At 55.0% G+C, this 19,116-nt stretch overlaps 5 protein-coding genes across 5 annotated transcripts; 3 read left to right on the forward strand and 2 right to left on the reverse strand.

The window, feature by feature from the left end:
• Positions 1–25: 25 nt before the first annotated feature.
• C8A04DRAFT_31456 (uncharacterized protein) lies at positions 26–6,245 on the forward strand (the record flags this gene model as incomplete). The annotated part of the gene is made up of 3 exons (XM_062781761.1): positions 26–2,870; positions 2,928–3,388; positions 3,447–6,245. 3 exons carry the CDS (start codon positions 26–28, stop codon positions 6,243–6,245), a joined length of 6,105 nt encoding a protein of 2,034 aa, XP_062634391.1.
• A 1,072-nt stretch (positions 6,246–7,317) lies between these two features.
• C8A04DRAFT_31457 (eIF3 subunit 6 N terminal domain-containing protein) lies at positions 7,318–8,740 on the reverse strand (the record flags this gene model as incomplete). Its single annotated transcript, XM_062781762.1, has 2 exons — positions 7,318–8,232; positions 8,312–8,740. 2 exons carry the CDS (start codon positions 8,738–8,740, stop codon positions 7,318–7,320), a joined length of 1,344 nt encoding a protein of 447 aa, XP_062634392.1.
• A 512-nt stretch (positions 8,741–9,252) lies between these two features.
• Positions 9,253–9,820, forward strand: C8A04DRAFT_14441 (mitochondrial large subunit ribosomal protein-domain-containing protein; the record flags this gene model as incomplete). The annotated part of the gene is made up of 2 exons (XM_062778099.1): positions 9,253–9,681; positions 9,770–9,820. 2 exons carry the CDS (start codon positions 9,253–9,255, stop codon positions 9,818–9,820), a joined length of 480 nt encoding a protein of 159 aa, XP_062634393.1.
• Positions 9,821–10,857: 1,037 nt separating this feature from the next.
• On the reverse strand, positions 10,858–14,328 carry C8A04DRAFT_31459 (uncharacterized protein; the record flags this gene model as incomplete). The annotated part of the gene is made up of 1 exon (XM_062781763.1): positions 10,858–14,328. The coding sequence occupies one exon, from the start codon at positions 14,326–14,328 to the stop codon at positions 10,858–10,860; it is 3,471 nt and encodes a 1,156-aa protein (XP_062634394.1).
• A 3,642-nt stretch (positions 14,329–17,970) lies between these two features.
• C8A04DRAFT_39455 (uncharacterized protein) lies at positions 17,971–19,014 on the forward strand (the record flags this gene model as incomplete). The annotated part of the gene is made up of 4 exons (XM_062784596.1): positions 17,971–18,147; positions 18,244–18,484; positions 18,554–18,688; positions 18,755–19,014. The coding sequence occupies 4 exons, from the start codon at positions 17,971–17,973 to the stop codon at positions 19,012–19,014; spliced, it is 813 nt and encodes a 270-aa protein (XP_062634395.1).
• Positions 19,015–19,116: the final 102 nt, after the last annotated feature.

The raw sequence follows: 19,116 nt of genomic DNA on the forward strand, positions 1-19,116 counted from the left end.
CGCTGGACAAAACTACATCCTCGCGATGGCCACGGTCACATCCCTTGGGTCGCACTCCCCCATAGGACTACGACATGCGATTAGAGAAGGAATTCTTCCACCAAACCCTTCGCCCTCCTCATACACTTGGGAGATTGTCATCAGCAAAGAAGATGGCCGGGAATACGAAGACGAGCTCCTTACGACGGGGGACTGCGTGATCTGGTCTCGAGGCGGAATCTTCCGAAAATGCTATCGGTTCAATATCGAGAAGGAACCCGTTACACAGGCTCTTCTGGCCTACTTCCCTGCCTCTGCCGACCACCCGGGCGCAGCCGCGGACAAAACATCCCCCAGGACTACCGGTTTGTCCCGGGCCCTCGTCGTTTTCCTTCGGTCACAGGCGCATGTCTACTTTCTCTCTGGTACCAGCCATGTCGTCCATATGCCCTTCGAAGTCGAGTCAGCCTGCACTGGGCCCCGAGGTGTAATAATACAGCGGAAACTGCGTGTTGGTGGTACTCCAGTGTCGCTCAGGCTGCCAAAGGTTACCCCTGCCTCATTCGTCTCTTCCCAGCCGCTCGGCCCTCGCCATGCTCCCGACCGAACCTTTACCGAGTTCTCAACTGAGGCACTGGGTAACCTGAAGGTTCTACCGTTACGGCAGAGCTTTACGCTGGAAAATATGTGGCATCAGCCGATGGAGACTAACGAGAGCCATTGGCCCCGATTGGTGTGTTTGACAGATCCGCTGCTGGAGATTGGGCTCGTGGTCACGCATCCAGAGTTAAACACGGCGAGTAAAAGCCGGAAGGCTGTCCCGTCTCCAGTGTTCCTCAACCGTTCGGAGGAGATACTTCATATTCAGTCTATCCAAGTCCCACGTGCCCCCTTAGGAGAAGCGACGGAACTCATTCTTGCCGTCACGGGCAACCGGGAAACCAACATGTACACAATATGGAGGCTCACCTACCCGGAGCATGAGGATCCCTTTCTTGGCCCGTTGAAGAAGGCCCCCAACCTGTCCCGAAGGCGGAGTTCCATGGCACCTGGACTAGCGAGCGGTGCGGCCACTCCGGTCCACCAATCAACAAGAGAGAGCTTTGGCGCAGCACTCCCCATGAAGAAGACGAGGAAGAGCGTTAAGATCGAAGACAAGGAAAAGGCACTAGAGCACGCCCTAAACTCGCTTGTAGATGCGGAAAAGGGCAACGACGTAACGCGCCGACAGTCCCGTCGGGTCAGCTCCCTCCTAGCCCGTGCCGACTTGTCCGCCTCACAGGACCGAACCACGTTCACTGAGACACCCATACACGCTCCTCATGCGAGCAAGAGGCTCGATTCACAGGGCAGCCAGCGGGTCCGACTAAGCAGTGGCTATGGAGGTCCAAGCTTTGGCGGGACCTTTAACTACAACCGTATCAACCACCTTCCCGATCCCCCGGTGGATAACTTGCTCGAGGAGCTACGTGCTGGTGGTGACTTCGAAGGTTTCCACAACATGGGCCTGGACGACCATGGCTTTGACGGCCTGGTACGCGAAATGTTCCTCACCAAAATCCAGAGCGTGAGCATGGACAACGCAAACGTGCGATACTCCTTGTCCGGCCAACCCGCTCGGGCTCAGGCCAAGGTCTTCATCCTTGTTGGACCCCCCACCGCTACCGACGACCAAGGTCGGCCACTATTGCTGGTTGCCATCCAAGATCCGGTCGACCAGCGGCTGCAGCTCCTAACTCTCCATCTTCAGCACCTTGAATCTCAGCCTCCGAAAAAAGGCAGGACGAAACAGCCTGCAGTAATTGGTGATCTCATGATCGTGGCTTCTGAGCCCAGAAGAGTCCAGAGCGTGGTTGACTCGTGCAAAATTTCCGACGGGCACGATTCCATTATGATCCTTTCAGAAGACAGGACCGGTGGCCGAGAGATCAGCATACAGTCACCGTGGGGGAAGATCGCTACCGTCACGCTCCCACCTTTGCTAGTCAACGACATCAACAGCCTTGACTTTCCTGGGAGCCTTGTTGCCGAAATAGACCAAACACATCGTCCCCCAAACCTCAGTCTAGCCGGAACACAGGTTGACGCCATCTGCTACCCTAACTCTCGAGGTATTGTCAGCCTAAAAGACAAGCAAGGCAAATATCACCGCATCAAAGTCCAGCTCCAGCCCTCCTCTCCGCAGGTGCAGAAAGTGCTAGATGTGTGCCGAAGCATCTTCCACCCCTCGTATGCTGACAAAATTGTGGCTGGCTGGTTGCACGTTATGCAGTGGCTTCAAGGTCCGGAACATCAGACAGTTGGGGATGGCCTGGTTGACGTAGAGTGGTCTGCAGTTGTGATCCTCCTTGTGTCAAGTTTCCTGGCTCTAGGACATAATAGCGAAACGTCGCTGCAAACATCGGGAGAAGCGACAGAGCTACCAGGGTGGAACACATGGGAGAAGATGCAACTGCTCGAGACACCAAATTCTTCGGCTTGCCCACAGTGGATGCGCAACAAGGCCTGGGAGTGGATGCTGGATGGCCCGTCTAGCATAAACTCAGCCCCAGGGCCGTCAAGAGACTTCATTTCACTTCATGTAGCCCTGGCTAAGAAGTGGATGGCTTCCACGGGCGGCTTGGCAGCGTTTGGCTTTGAGGGGTATCTTCCGACAGCCTTGAACAGAATCGGAGAGCCCCGGAACATGGCGGCTTGGAGCATGTTACTCGCTCTTCATCTTCTGTGCGAGGAGCAGAAACTTAGTATTTTGACCCCTGAATTTTCATCGCCCGGACAGACCGATTTGAAGGCGCTCCTTCACCAGCTAGCCAAACTGGTCGGTTGGCATCGATACGCAGCCATCTACGCACTGGGTGAACAAGCTGAGCCAATATCTACAGCCGGACCAGGTAGGTTACGTTGATTAGACAAAGCTGATAACCAAGATGCTAACTGCCGATGTCCAGTCCCATTCTCTGTGGTCGACCTCAATGAGCCTGTATCTGACTACTGCGTCCTAAACTGGATTCAGGGGCATCTTGCAGCCAGTCGCGCTACCGAATATCCCACCCTGCCAGATCTCTACGCCCATGCCACCCACGATCCTTCTGGCGCAAAGCTACGAGGGAAGCTGTGGACAAGCCTTACGCCCCGTACATTGATGTTCGAGAGGCTGTTTGCACGTCTTACGCCAACCACCAACCGAATACAAGCCGTGGTTGCCATGCATGAGTGTGGTTTCACGCCCCAAATCCTCGAGACCCTTCCAGAAGGGGTCACCACAGCTCTGCAGGACGTCATTTCCATCTGCCAATCACGCCCTCCACTGTCTTGGACATATTCTTTGCTCACACTAGTCGGACGCACCGACGTCAGCGGAGTGCTACAGCCAACAAAGACATGCCGTGCACTAGGTTCCAGTATCGATGTAAGCAACGCAATTCACCTTACTGCTACTGTATGAATACAAACTAAGCCAACGTCAGTCTACCACTCACGAGGCCAAACGGAATTTCCGCATGCTCTGCCAAAATCCTGAGGGGCCCAACGAGCATCACGAAGATGCTGCCGCAGCTGAACGTCAAACTGTTGTGCGTTCGCTTTTCCGGGACGACAGAAGATTAAACGAAGCCCAAGCAATGCTGTCAACCAACAAACCCCGAGTTGTTCGTCTCGATTCCCAACCCGAATGGACCGAGGCAGAATACCTAGAAAAGCAGAAGGAGCTCGCCACAACGATTGCAACCAGCACCTTAGCCATCTCAGCTGGCCGCGGACTCCTCCATTTCTCCCTACGATATCCGCTGCTTACCCAAAAGTATCAAATCGCTGCGTTCAACCTGAACTGCGTCGTCAAACCCACCAACAATACAGTCAGCGTTGACAAAGGCATGTTTCCTGAAGATAAAATCAGCTGGGCTTTCTTCCACCAAGGCGTCTCCGGTGGGCTCGCGATTTCACCTCAAGCCAAAGGGATTGATACATCGTGGATCTTGTACAACAAGCCCGGTCAAGATCTCAGCAACCGGCACGCGGGGTTCCTACTCGCCCTTGGCTTAAATGGCCACCTCAAGTCGGTGGCCAGATGGGTTGCTTTCAAGTATCTCACTCCAAAACACACCATGACCACCATCGGTCTTCTCCTCGGCCTGGCAGCATCGTACATTGGCACAATGGACGCGCTTATGACGCGCCTCCTTTCCGTCCACATCACTCGAATGCTGCCCCGCGGAGCAGCCGATCTGAACCTATCCACGACGACCCAAACCACTGGTGTCATGGGTATCGGCCTCGTTTACTGCAACAGCCAGCATCGGCGTATGAGCGAGATCATGCTTTCGGAAATTGAGCACGTTGGCGGCGGGGACGACGACGAAGAGGAGGAGGTAACCATCAGGGACGAAAGCTACCGTCTAGCGGCTGGATTTGCCCTGGGCTTCATCAACCTGGGGAAAGGCGGGGACTTGAAGGGACTGCGGGATATGCATCTCACAGAGAAGCTCCTGACCATGGCGACGGCAACGAAAAGAATGGAGCTGGTGCATATCCTGGATTGGTCCGCCGCCGGTGCCGTGATGGCCATCGCACTGATCTACATGAAGTCGGAGGACCATATTGTGGCACGTAAAATTGACGTGCCCGAGACGTTGCTACAATTCGACTATGTCCGCCCAGACATCTTACTGTTGCGTACCGTCGCGAAGAACCTCGTCCTTTGGAGCAAGGTTGACCCAACGTTTGACTGGATCGAAAGGGGTCTTCCTTCCACATACAAACCCCAGCACCGACTAACGGGCGTAACCACACTCCATAGTCGGGATCTTCCGTTCTTTTCTATTCTCGCCGGCCTTTGCTTTGCATTAGGCCTCCGATTTGCCGGGTCTGCCAACGTCCGGGTCCGAGATTTGCTCGTGCACTATCTCGACGAGTTCATGCGGATTGGACAAATTCCTGTTGCTAACTACGACAATGAGCTGGCCAGGAACAATGCGTGCATGTGCGTGGATGTCCTCGCCTTGTCCTGTGCCACTGTCATGGCTGGAACGGGTGATATCACTGTCCTACGCCGGCTCCGCGCCCTCCATGGACGAGACGACACCACCACTTCCTACGGAAGCCACCTCGCGGCCCATCTCGCCATCGGTGCACTCTTCCTAGGCTCGGGAACGGCCACCTTCGGCACCAGCAACCTGGCCATCGCATCCCTCCTCGTCGCCTTCTACCCACTGTTCCCAGCGACGGTCCAGGACAACCGCTCCCATCTCCAAGCCTTCCGCCACTTCTGGGTTCTCGCCACAGAACCCCGCTGTCTTGTCACCAAGGACCTAGTCACGGACCAACCACTCAATCTCCCGATATTCATTCATCTCCAACCCGGCTCTCCATCTGCCGTCGCTACTGTCTCCCAAACCCTTGGGAACGACCCGAACGACTTGGACTCCATCACACTCCGTCGTCAGACTCCGTGTCTACTACCTCCACTAGACGATATTGCACGCATCGAAACGGACGCCAAAGCGCTAGGATACTGGGACTTGACCATCGCGTTTGCCGAGAACCCGAGTCTCAGAGCAGATTTCACACGGAACCAGACCGTGTACCTCCGTCGGCGGCCTGCCGATCTGGGGACGTATCCTACCACCTTACGCTCACTAGTCAGCGGAGGGGTGGCTGGCCCCGCCCCAGACAGCGCTATGATGATCTTCAACACCAGCAGTGTCGGCGTCGGCGGCATGGGGTCCGTTCAACCCAAAACCCGCAGCACAACACCCCCATTAGATTGGATCTTCAACCTCGACGCCTTCAAAGACCTCTCTCTTGCCGAGCGGGGCGTCGTGCTCGATTTATTCGGTTCCGCCGGCGGTGTGGGCGAAGGAGAAGGTGCCAGCACGTTAGTGGACGCACGGCTCGGCCTGAAAGCCAGCATCGACGGCATCGGTGGGTGGTCCAGGGATCGTTTGCTCGGTCTAAGCTTGCTATTTGAATGGGCTGAGAGAAGAGGTGCCTATGCGGAGGGAACGAAGGGGAAACTAGACGCACACGATGCAACAACCCCAGCCGCTACTCCCGCTACCACTACGAAGGGGGGGAGGAAGGAGAAGGGCAAGGGGAAGAAAACTGTTTCGGGCAGGGGAGGGAAAAAGAAAGTGTTGGTGGGGGTTGATACTGCTGCTTTGTCGGCGACGGTAAATGATGAGATTGAGGCTGTGGAGGGTACGTGGTGGTTGGGGGATAGTGTTATTGAGGAGTTGAAGGGGAGGACTTGGCTTGCTGGCAGAGAGTAATATGCTCGCTCGCTGTTAGGTTTGGGTGGGAGGGTTGATGGGTTGGCTGTGGGTGTTTATGCGTCGGTTGGGTTAACCCGTGGTCAGATGTTTTAGGGCAGTGTTAGATCTGCTGTTTAGTACATACCCCAGGAATAACGATGCGGCCTCTCCAGTGTGGACATGGTTTTGTTGTGTTGTGCTAGGGCGTGAAATATGGATCATTCCAAGCCCACTGTAATGTGAAGACGGGTAATGTTTGCGGAAGGCCGTTGTTTAAAGGTGTGAGAAAAATAATGGAAATATCAAGTGAAAATGGAATTTAGATGTTTTATAATTATTGTTAGTTTCATTTTGTTTTTGGCAAAACCGTCCTGTATTAAGAGTTTAACTTGGATTAACTAAATATACATAAAACCGAAAGGCATAAAAAAGAAAAACATGTACACGGTTTAATATAGAGATGTAATACCCCTTGCCATATCCTCGTCGTAAGTAGGAAACTAACACTAGAGGTTTACAGATGGCAATCCCATCGAAGTTAAAAATATGAAAACCATCTTACACCATCAGCTAAGGCTACCAACACAGGCTAAAGTCAGAAGGCTGTTTATGAGAACAACAACAATGCTATTGCTGGAGCAGGACCAGTCACCGTTTCCATAAACGTAAGAATTAACCATTCCCATTTTGATGCGCCATCGAGGTATAATATGTACATCGCTGATCCCGTTGTCCGCTGACCCCCGGCACAAACCAAATATTGGTCGCCGCCATTGCACGATGTCCGCCCTTCCTACCTCCCCAACGAGCCAGCCCACCCCACCTCCCAACTTTGCCGTGAACATCAAAAACATTTCTTTCTTTCCACCCTCGTTTCCGCGCTTCGGCCAACCAAACCCCCCAACACCTGTCGACATGTTCAATTCAGGAAGATAGGTCCCGACCCCGGGAATGGTGGCTGCGGAGCCTTGTCACCTTGCCCATCCAGGTTCGGCTTCTCCTCACTCCTCTCAGGTTTTGGAATGTCACGTTTCCCCTTGGGCCTCGCGTTCGCCTTCCTGTGCCTACCTCGCCTAGTATGATGCGACTCCTACTTCGCAACGGCTGCGCTCAGCACTTGAGTCCTGAAGAACCCACCCTTGGTCTTCTCGATAACCTGCTGGTAAACAGAGCTTGGCGGGTGGTTCATGACGACTGTGCCTTCCTTATAGTCAATCTTGGCGTCAAGACGCGTGTCGCGGATGAGGTTAACAATCCACTTCTCCGCGGCGTCGGCATTGAGACCCAGGCGAGCACTCAAGTCCTGCAGCGAAATGCGGGCGTGGATCTTGCAATAGCTCTCGAAGATGAGATGCCTGGCGGAGTCGACAAAGTCGTCGGCGTGGGCGAGCAGGAAGAAGTCGCGGCGGAGGACCTCCTCGGCGAGGACGAGCTGGCGCTGGGCCTCCTCGAAGTCGAAATCGATGCTCAGAGCATGGACGAAGCGAGTGATGGGATCCTGGTATTCGTACGCCTCCTGCTTAACGATACGAACTACATCCTTCATTTGCTTCTGGTGGATGCCGGGGTTCTTGGCGCGGCCGCGGTTGGTGATAACGGCAACGGCCAGGTACCGCAATACCCACGCGCAGTTGGCCTGGATGGTGTTGATGTACCCCGCGTTGAAGAAGAGCTCGAGGATAGGCTCGCGGGCCTTCTCGAAGTTGAAAAGCGGGAACAGGGCCCAGTGAGCGAGGGCGGTACGATGCTGCAGCTGAGCCAACGGGTTTTGTGACAGCTTGGAGTCAATGGTCTCGCGGACCTTTTGAATCTCCTCCATGGCCGACTCCCAGTTCATGGTCAGGATTTCGCAGGCCAGCCGGCCCCATGTCGCGTATGCCACCTTGTCGTTATCTGTCGACAGAACGCGGAACCGGTAGAGGGTCTCAGAAGCATCAGCATAGTTACCACAGCTGTACTGGAGGTTGCCGAGGTCGTATAGCGCATTAACCATATCTATCGTAACCTGATCCCCCAAGCTGTTAGCATGTACGCTTGATAGCAAAACTAATTAATAGGCAAACGAGCAGAACAAACTGCCATACCTCGTGTTCCCTCTTGAGAAATTCCAAGTTTGCCACCTTGTCGCTCCTGAGGTTGTTCACAACGTCGTCGCGCTCGAGGAGCTCGATGATCTTGCTGGTGTCCTGCTCGTACTTTTGTAACTGCCCAAAGACCTTTTGCTTCTTGTCGGCAAACTCTGCCGGGGGCTCCTCGAGGCCCTCAAGTTCGCAGTAGAGGTTGGCGACGTAATCGGTCATGTCGGTCTTTTTCAGCAGCGAGTACTTGGCTTGTGTGATTTCGCGCGCCTTCGCCTCGTCCTTAATCTCCCCGCTCTCCTCATCGACAAGCTGGCCCGCATTGAATTCGAGCAGCGGGAAAATCATATGGCGGTCGAGGTTCTGGGCGAGCTTAAGCATGAGGTCGTAGTCGGCTACGGAGCTGTCGCCGTTGGCGGCGGGTGCGGAAGCCATAATTGCGGTTGTTCGTCGTTTATGGAGGATAAATCGTGGTGGTTATGATCGTTGGGAGCGGGATGTGTTGAGGACGCAAACTTCAAAAGTTGATGTTCGCGGTTCTTCACAACGGGGGTAAAGGCTGTCTGTCGGGTTCGGCGGAGGGCGCGGCAGGAGGGGACGAGGAAATCCACGAAGTAGTGGTACACCCGCCAATTTTCCGAAGGGAGGTTGTGTTTTGGCCTTTGGTGGGGTCAAAATTTAGACCATACTTCGGCGACAGGCGGATGGTGGGAGGTGTGTGCACGCACGAAGGTCGCTCTTGACCCCACCGCAGCACCAGCCCAGATTTCGGCCCTTGCGTTGTTCGTGCGTCGCTTTGTAGTGGGGCCGGCCAATCATTCTGCCGTCGCCCGATGATTTTCCTTCCTCGAGCGTCCCGATTGGGAAAGCGGCAAGCCAAAAGTGGGAGGCGTCCATCGCAAGAATCCTCTAAACTAACCGTCAACACCAAGAACATGTCCCGCCCAATGTCGACAGCCCTTTTCCGGGCGCTGGCCGCCGCCCCAGCTCGACAGTCCCTACTGAGAACCGCCTTACCGGCCCCAATCCGATTCCGCAACTATTCCACCGAGCCCACATCAACAACTACAACGACGATACCCCCCTCAGAAGCAACCTCCGCCACCACTGACGAAACGGCTCCGGCTCCGACTCCGACTCCGAATTCCCCTGGACCGACAGGCCCGACAAAGAACTACCCCTTTCGCGTAACCCGAACGAACTCCCAGGCGCTAGCCGTGTACCAACGGGCCCAAGCCGGCGGAAACAAGAAGTTGACATTGATCAAGAAGATCGAGGGTGACCGCCGCGCGTTAGTGGCTGCGCTGGCTGAAGGACTTGGGGTGGACCCCGGGGATTTTATTATGAATAATGTGACGGGGCATGTTGTACTTAAGGTGAGCTTTGGTTTTTGTTGTGGAAGCTGTTTTAAAAAAAGCTGGAAGATACGAGTTGGTTTGCTAACATAGATCTGCTTGATCGTAGGGCCACCGGAGGGAAGATGTCATTGCGTGGTTGACGAAAGAGGGATTTTAAGAAGGCTCGGGCTCAACCTCTTTGGCAGCTGAGGGTACGAAAACGGGGAAGCAGGAGACAACGACACAGGGCAGAGGTCCACATCTATATAACACAGTGAATGTGTTTCAACGGGGAAAGAATCTAGCATTTGGGACTGTAGGGGTTTATGTTGCTGGCGGGGTGTTGATGTACGATTGGGAAGGGAGAGCACAACTCAAAAGGATACAGGGCCTTGTCTATATGACTGGGGAGTCTAGCAAGCCTGATGTAAGGCGTGTAAAATAAGAGCATTTTGGTGTTTTCTTGCAAGTACAACAACCCATAAATTTACGACGGCGACATCAACGTCTCCAAGGCACGGATGATAAGTGATTTCAAGAGACACATAGCCTATAGAGTAAAGCACCGGTTTCATCAGGTTATAGAACCCACCAACTTACAGTTGTCGCGGTCATAATCGGGGAAGGGAATAGGTTATCAGATCCTTCCGTTCAATACCACATTATGGCCAACATCACTCACGCAAGCACAGGGCAAGATGGAGGAAAGAAACGAGTAATTACGCTCCCATTCTATGTCATCCAACTCGTTCACCATTTTCCAACAAGAGCTATTCCGCACCATGTCACACTCCGCCCACAAGAAGACTGGTTGCGACAGACCGGTTCGTACACCTCCAACCCTAGACTTTCTTGCTGCACACCTTGAACGTGCGAGTATGTCTCTGCCGCCCACCTCTTTAATCCACCGATATCCATCCAGTCGACCGCTGCATATACACCCATCCAAGGGACACGCTTCCCCCAACCCCAGAAGTCATTCCATATCCACCGTCCGCCTTATTTGCAGTAATAGTAGGTTAAAAGAATACACAGAGAGGGAAAGAATGACAGAAAGACAACGGGAAAGCAGTTTAGAGAAACGGGAAAAAAGACAAAAAAACCAAGATGCTGTGCTACTCCATCCCCAGACACAGCCGCGGTCTGTTTAGATAAATAAAGATCCACGCCACCCAACTCGGCGTCCAGCTTTTCCCACCACGAGATTCACGTCTCTCATCTCCTCCGCAGCCCCTTCTCGACTACGTTTACAAACCCCACCAAGTTCGACAACACACCTTCTTTGCCCCATTCCTGCGCCTGCAGTTGTAGTACCGGCAAGACCGCGTCCTTTGCCGGCAGTACCTCCGGTGGGATACTGTGTTCTCCCGCTGGATCTACCGGGTCAAGCGCCTTCTCGGTTAGCTTTCGGAGCATACTCGCGGCTAGGCTCACGATGTACACCAAATCGGGATCGCGCTTCGGCTGACCACGCGGACCGCCTGTGGGGCGCGGGTTTTGGTTCTCGAATTGTACGCTGAGTTGCCGGACGAGCCCAAAAAGATTTTGGGCAAAGCCATGACCGGACCCGAGCCAGGCGCGGGTGACACCGGTCTCATAGCCCGGCGCAAGCCCCGCCATAATGTCGGCGGCGAGGAGACCTTGCATGAGCACGGGCTTACGGGCTTCGCTAACAATGACCGGCGGTTGGTTCGGGTGACGTGGTGGTGGCTGATCACGCTGGAGATCAGGTATCGGGGAAATGGCGAGGCCGAATGTGCGGGTGAGAAGCTCGCAGAGAGGCGAGGTAGTAACGGAGGCTTCGGCGGCGAAGATGTTGCGGTAATGGGTCCGGTTAGGTTCGTCCCTAGCGAGGAGCTTGGCGAGGGAGTCGACGGCGTGGGGGAGGTAAGGGTGGAGGTTTGGTTCGTAAGACGGGAAATATAGTCTGCCATCGGACACCGTGGGTCCTGGCGAGGGCGCAAAGGCGAGCAGGAACTGCAGTAGGCAGAATGCTTGCTCCCGACCGGGTATTTCCATTGCGCTCGTCGTGTTCGAAAGCAGCGTCACTAGGTCCTTCATCAAGTCCAAAGTGTTGGCGTTGGTGCGGAGCAGCATCTCGCGTGTGCCCAGATATCTAATCAAGACGCAAATGAACTTGATAACTGTGTCATCCGCTAGGGCCGCGTGGTTCTCCTCTCGCCACGACAGGTTGCGAAGGATCGTCGTGATACAGATCAGTCGCTCCACCGCACGGTCGAGCTCATACGGCTGTGTCCCGAAGATAGTGACAGTATTCAACGCCCACTGCTCGGCTCGACAGGCGCGTACAATCTCCTCGTATGCCGGGATGGTGATCTCGTTGGATGCTTCCTCCGAGTTCTCTACGAGGAGATCCAGTTGTTCTTCCGCGCACTCCACCAATACTTCCACCAGGTCGTCGCAGTGACGGAGGTCGATCTGGGGAATGACAATCGGCTGCGGACCGACAAAATGGAAATCGCTCCACGTTATCGACGCGAGGGTGTCGAGTGCCAAACGTACCTCACCATGGAGACCACTTTGGATGCTCTTCGTGAGAGCATGTATGTCCACATTGCCAAAATCGATAGGCAGCGGAACATCAATCCTTGATCTCTCCAAGTCTTCGCCAATCTTCTTTAGTGCATCGACTTCAAACCCCCCCAATGTCGTGATTTCGCGAGAGCAAGGCATGTACTCCTCCGGATTTGACGAGAACGGGGCGGGGAACTTCATGGGGCGCGTCGCGTCGCCGGATGCACCTTGACTCTCGGGATGAGCGGAACCCGGTAGTGAAGCGGGGCCAGCTTTGGCTTGGGCTGGCGACGGCAAGGGAAACTCGTCGACTGTTGGCGTAGGCTGCACGCTCCGAGACATGCTATTGCGAGCATGGCCTTGATTGTTCAGAATTTGCTGCTGGGCCGGGCTTGGCTGGCCGCCGGGGAAGCCGTTGACAGCTTGCTGCTGCGGTACCGGCGGCTTAACTGGTGACTGCATTTGGGGCGGGTGCTGTTGTCCTTGCTGTCCGGGTTGCATCATATGAGGAGGTATTTGACCAGGTGGCATCCCCTTTGTTGGTGTTCCTTGTTGCATCCCCTGGGCGTTGGCCATACCTCCTTGCGGCTGCATGCGCATTTTTTGTTGAGCAGCCCAGAGCTCTTCGTATTTGATCAAGTTACGTTCGTACACACCCTTCAGCTGTTGCGCCACTGACGGAATCTGCTGGCCTGCAAACCCCATGATTTGCGTGACCTGCAACCAGCCATTGGACTGTGTGGTATTCCGGTACCCGCCGAATTTTGTGTACACGAGCTGGAACAGGTTGTACAGTGGGATGGGACGGTTGTCAATGACAGGGTGCAAATCAAGCGGAAGGCCCTTCGAGCTCATGAACGTCGCCAAATGCTTCATGAACTGTTCCGGGGGAGGCAGTCGCATCATAGGCTGCGGCGGACCTCCTTGCTGTGGGCGCATCCCGCCCTGTGGCATCTGGCCGTTGGGCATGCCTTGTCTCGCAGCCATCATGTTCCTAGCCTGTGCCTGCGCTTGCGCTTGCGCCTGAGCTTGTGCCTGGGCCTGAACCTGCGCTTGGCTGGGGTGTTGCTGTTGTTGCTGCCCCTGCTGCCCTTGCTGTTGCTGTTGCTGTTGCTGATGTTGTTGCTGCTGCTGTGCTTGTTGCTGAGCCTGCATCATGTTCTGGCCACCCATCTGCTGCATCTGCATGCTGGTCCGCTGAGCTTGTTGCTGTAGTTGCATCTGGTACAGGAGCTTTTGTTGCTCGAGGGCATTCCGCGGCTGGCCCATCTGCTGTTGATACATCATGTTTGGCATCTGGCCAGGCAACTGACCCCCCATTTGTCCTTGCATACCTCCCGGCAGTTGGTTCGCCATCATTTGGCCCGGCATCTGCCCCGGAGACTGCCCCATTTGCTGCATCTGTTGATGCATGTTCTGGGGTAGCTGTCCCATCTGCATTTGTCCCATTTGCTGAGACATCATCTGGCCGCCCATTGGATTTGGCGAAGGTGAAGGCCTCGCAGGGGATTGGGCGGCGCTGAATTGGGGATTGAAGTTGGGTGGGAAGCTATTCTGCTGCATAAAGGACTGTGGCGTGCCGCTATGGTCAGAGGGAATGGGAGACGCCTGGGGAAATTGTTGCGCGGCAGGCGAGAAAGGGTGTGGGGAGGTCGACGCGACTCTTTGGGGGACGCTCCCTGGGCGCATTTGGTTCGCCATGATGGGAGACGGCGTCGCATTCGCGGAGCCATTAGCCTGGAGGTGTGGGTATGGCGATGGCTGGCCGGACGGCTGTTGCGCCATGCCCGGCTGCGGAAAGTTTGGAAAGCTAGACTGCTGCGGCGTCTCGGCGCGTGAGGTGGGGATCATTCCAGGGGCCGGCCGTGGTGACTGGCCGATGGTATCGTCTCTCGGGCGCGGGCGCTTTGATGGGACGACCGAGTTGGTTTGATACATGGGGTTTGGGAACGAGGGCGATGCATTGCGCATGGGGCCGTTGGGCATGACGATCTGTTGTGGGTTCGCAAACTGCGCATTGAACTGGGTGGGATTGCCCATGAACGCGGACGGATCCATCATGGAGGCGGCAACTGCGGATGGGTCGTTGATATGGGGGAAGCCGTTGCCATTGTGGTTGGGGACAGCGGCCTCGTTGATCCAGGAGCTCATGTCGTCGGTCGTAGGGTGAGGGCGGCAGCGTCAATGGTCACGCCCATCAGGCGAAGCACGGTCGTCCTTGCAGCAGCGCGATACGTTAGCGACACCAAGAGACAAGTAGAACAATCGTCATGCACTGGGATAGCAATAATCGATAAAATGCAAATGGGTAGAGGCGCGGCGGCGGCTTGTCGCGATGGAGCAGGCGCGTCGCGGGTGTGGGTGTGTGTCGGGGAAGCGCTCTGTGTGTGCAGTGGTTTAACGGGGTAAGGGCGGATTTCTTGCTTTGGGGGCGCTGGCGCGCTGGGGGGGCTGCTGCTCTGCGGTCGGGGATCCACCAGGGTCCAGGTGCGCGCGCAGGAGAAGCAGTGAGAGCGAAAAAAAACAGGCGGGTCCGACGCAGCCTGTGCGCAGCAGCACGGGCACTCGGGCCACGGGGGCCAAAATGGCCTGGGAAGGTGGGGGGACTTGGATGGGAAGGAAAAACCAGACGCATCGGAGGCGAAACGAGACATCTGTATCGCAACGCTCGCCCGGTTCTGACGCTGACTACGGCCGACTCGGCCTAGAAATCGCAAATGATACAGAGCCTGGGCGGACCGGGCACAACGGTCCAGCACTAGCCGGCCGCAGCACCTCCGGAAACGACGGAGTGGAGGCGATCGGGGAAGGGACCCTTCGCTGGTCAAGAGTACGGCTCGTACGGATACATACTCGTGGAATTGATAGGCGTCAAGAGACCAAAAACCGACGGTTAAGCTAAGGCCGGGGCGACGGGGGTGCAAGGAGATCTCGCAGGCAGGTTCCCGGCGTCGCGACTCGAGCAGAACGGTAGCCAACGACCAAGCACGCGTAATTCCCGATGGCATCCAAGGCCGAGACGACGAGCCCCGAGAGAAGCCGGGAAATCACGAAGCCGAATCTATCGGGAAGCCGAAACGGCAAGCCGGGGGCAGATAGGGGGCGGAAAAGACTGGAGGAACAGCGGGTAGGTCTTACCTCTTCTTGCCTTGCTGTTCCCGATTGCGTCGGGTCGGTCGGGGGCGCGTGTGTTGCTTGCTTGCTGGTGGGATTCCACTGGGGCGTTGTGCTGCTGCAAAGGAGCGAGCGTCCAGTTCCGGTCGTGGTCCTTTCAGCCGGACCAAACCATTTGACCAAAAGGAGATTAGTGTGGCGGGGCGGCAAACAGAGATCCGGCGAATGAGGCTGTGGGACCACGGGCTCTTGGGCCATCCTCCTTTGATCGCTGACTCTTGCAGAGAAAGCTCAGCTTGACGTCCTCAGCTGCCCAAGATTGATCCAAGCGTGTTTGCTCGCGCCGTCGAAGCTCAAGCTTTTCGCCCTTGCATCCCACGGCCGTGTTCGAGGGAGTGTTAGAATATCTTTCTCCCTCGACCTTACGGCCCGTGGCGGAGATCAATGACACCCTGGAGGCGTGCATTTGAAACGGCCCGAGTCGTGGATCTCGTCGTTGTTCGCAGCCACCCATCCGCCCAGAACGCTGGGCTCAATGATGGAAGCTGAGGTTAGGTCCCGGCCAGGGAATTGATAGTGGTCGAAGAGATGGTGCGTCTCGAGCCGCAATAGGGCATTCCGGCTTGAGTGTCTTTTCAACGATTCCCCCGTCGAACACGAAGCCTGAACATCACGTCACCCAATGATGGGAGTCGGTGATACCGGGTTGCAGGCCCTGATCCCGTGTTGTTGGAGGCCTTGCCCCGAGCCCAGCCAGGCTGTTGCCAGTCGCATCAAAAATGGCACGACCGGCAATTGCTCGAACGGCCACCCCATGGCGCTGAGAGAATTAGAAACGCGACTCAACAACTGTGAGAAGCCAAGTCCCATCATGGCGATCTATCCTGCTGGTCTCGCTGTTTATCCCATGCTTGTCCCACATGAGCTTGCCGAGCCTGGTGGAGAAGCTGGTCACACCCACAAGCATGAGCCATGAGCCAGCGTGGGCTGGGCGCCACCAATGCCCAAACTGCCTTGCCCGCGACAGGGCGCCCGGAGAGTCATCGTAGGATTGAATTGTTTTTGGTCCAAATGATGGGAGTTTTCGCTCTCTTCGGGTCCGGGTTTTGGGTTTGCTGCAGAATCTTTTCCTACTGCGTAGTCGTTGTTGCCAATTCAGGGTGAGCCCGGCTTTTGGGGCGACTGAGGGCCGCCGGATGCCGATCTGGGCGAACGGTGACTTGGTGGATAATAGCAGCCATACCTGAAATCAGTCGACAGAAGCCACCACGAGCGATTAAACAATAATTATGGTCGTAAATAAAAAGAACAGCGACAAACAGATGTCAGGAAACAAAAACGGATGGGAACGAGGGGGGGAGGCGGGCGGTTGGACCCTTTAAAATGTCGCTCCGAGCCCAGGACCAAAGTCACTTTTACACCAGGGCACTAAAATTCTCCGACCAGCAGCCCATTTGCCAGGCATTCGCCCGCGGCGAAACACATTGCCAGTTCCTTTTCCTTTCCTTGTGCATCCTGAGCCGTTTGACAATTGCCGGCGACGCAATACTTGAGAATACAAGGCACCGCAAAGTCACACATCGGATTCAAGTAGGGCTTGATGGGAAAAACCAACAGTTGACAGCTCGGCACAAAGTTGCTCGGCTCCGTCGAGCTGGCCCTTGCCTCTCAGCCCACCCCAATCATTCCCTCCACACCTGAGATCATGCCTGTGGTAGTGGTGCATCCGGACCACGTCAATAATATTAAAAAGCAGCGGGTTAAGCTTCCGCGTGTCACAGAAGGAGCGCCTCTTGTCTTCCTCGAAGCCGGCCTCGATTTTCGATGCACCTGCGATCGACATATTTTCGAACCTGAATCAAGGATTCGGGGCTTGCAAGGTCTTTGTTGTGCCCAAGCATCCATCCCCTCTTTCTTCATGTGGTGTTTCCCCGCTCCGCTTGACGAGGAATAGTGGCATCGGTTGATCCTAGCCGGCATCTTCCTTTTCTTTTCTGCGCAATTAAGTGCAGCCGGGAAAACGAATCACGTCGTATTACATGCTTGTCTGCTTTGAAAAGAAAATTAAAAAAAACCTCGCTCTTACCTCCACCCTCCATGCTTCAAGAGGGTTCCAAGGTCTGCGCTGTGGCCGAGTCTCATCTTGACGACCTTACCTGGCTAGCACCGTAAGGCCCGACTGGAGGGAACAAGAGATGAAGATTTGCTCCCGCTCTAATTTTATAATTTTCAGGGTCAATTCTTCATGTGAGGAACTCGACGTACAATTTGCCTACGAGCGATGATGAAGCCTCCACTTCTGTCGAGGTCGTTTGTGAACAGTCGGTTTCGGCCGAGCCAGCTTAAATAGACAGTCCAGCGAGAGGTTCATGGCGAATGAGGACGACATTGGGTCTTCGCACCAAAACTTTCTTTCCTGGATTGAGTGAGCACTTGCGGAACGAGGGCGAGACTTATCACGGGTTCCCCGCGCTGCTTCTTCGCTCAGGGAGGCGGAAGACGCAGTTTAACTAACCCATGTTGAATTTCCCAAAATGGGTTGTCCTGTCGCCAACACCCCGGCCGCACATCCACACCGTGTTTATTCTTGGCAATTTCAACGTTTGGCGTCACCACCAGCCCTTTAACTTTCGGAGAGGTTACCGAGTGTTACCAGTGACTTGTAGTCCGAAATTCGTCATGCCGAAAAGAAAATCGTCCACGACAGAAAACCTCGTGCCCGAGACAGGGCAACGACGTTCTCGTCGGTTGCAAACTTCGGCTGAAAACTCGCGAACGGGACTGCAACAGGAAGTTGAGGTTGACTCAGCGGAGGCTTCGGTGAAGAAGACCGGAGCCAAGAGGGTCACGAAAAAGGTAATTTACACGTAGAATACACTCTAGAGCATCCTCCCTCTCTCCTGTGCTTGAGATACTTCAACCCACGTACCAAGTTGCTGACAAACACAACAGGAAAACAAAAACACTGAGCCACCGTCTAAGAAACCTCGGGGTGCACCGTTAAAAGAGGGCTCTCCTACGAGTGATGGTCCACAAGAGCAGGCTAAGGGTAGTGATGGGAATGCTCCCACTGAAGGGGGGAGGAACTACTGGCTTCTCAAAGCGGAACCCGAGTCGCGGTTCGAAAATGGCGTCGACGTCAAGTTCTCCATCGACGATTTAGCGGCTAGGACGGAGCCTGAGCCATGGGACGGTAAGCCTTCTCTGTACTCAGGCGTTCGTTGTGAACGTACCTAGCAGATTCTAACTAAGAATACATTAGGTATTCGCGCCTATGCCGCCCGCAACAACCTACGGGCTATGAAGAAGGGCGAGCTTGCCTTCTTCTACCACTCTAACTGCAAAGAGCCAGGCATCGTGGGCACGATGGAAATTGTGAAGGAGCACTCTCCAGACTGTAAGTTGATAGGACGTACAATGCAGTACGCAGAGAACCCATTGTGATTAACATTACAACTTAAAGTATCCGCCCACGACCCTAAAGCACCGTATTACGACCCCAAATCTAAACCCGACGACCCGAAATGGAGTGTGGTACATGTCGTATTCCGCAGCAAATTTGCCAGCCCCATTGGGCTGAAGGAGCTCCGCGAGATGGGTGGTGGACCGGGGAAGCCGTTGGAGAACATGCAAATGCTCAAGCAGTCTAGACTGAGTGTGAGCCGAGTGAGTGAAAAGGAGTGGGAGTATTTAATCGGTATTGCGGAGGGGAAGACGGCATAGATCGGTGTAATAATGTATCCAAGAAGCAATTGTAGGCTTCCCAGGAAGGTCTTGTATTTGCGTAGTCTAATTAACATAATCTGGCTTGTGATATCCAGACAT

The sequence above is a fragment of the Dichotomopilus funicola genome, assembly GCF_033296635.1.
Source record: "Dichotomopilus funicola strain CBS 141.50 unplaced genomic scaffold C8A04scaffold_66, whole genome shotgun sequence".
Taxonomy (NCBI): domain Eukaryota; kingdom Fungi; phylum Ascomycota; class Sordariomycetes; order Sordariales; family Chaetomiaceae; genus Dichotomopilus; species Dichotomopilus funicola.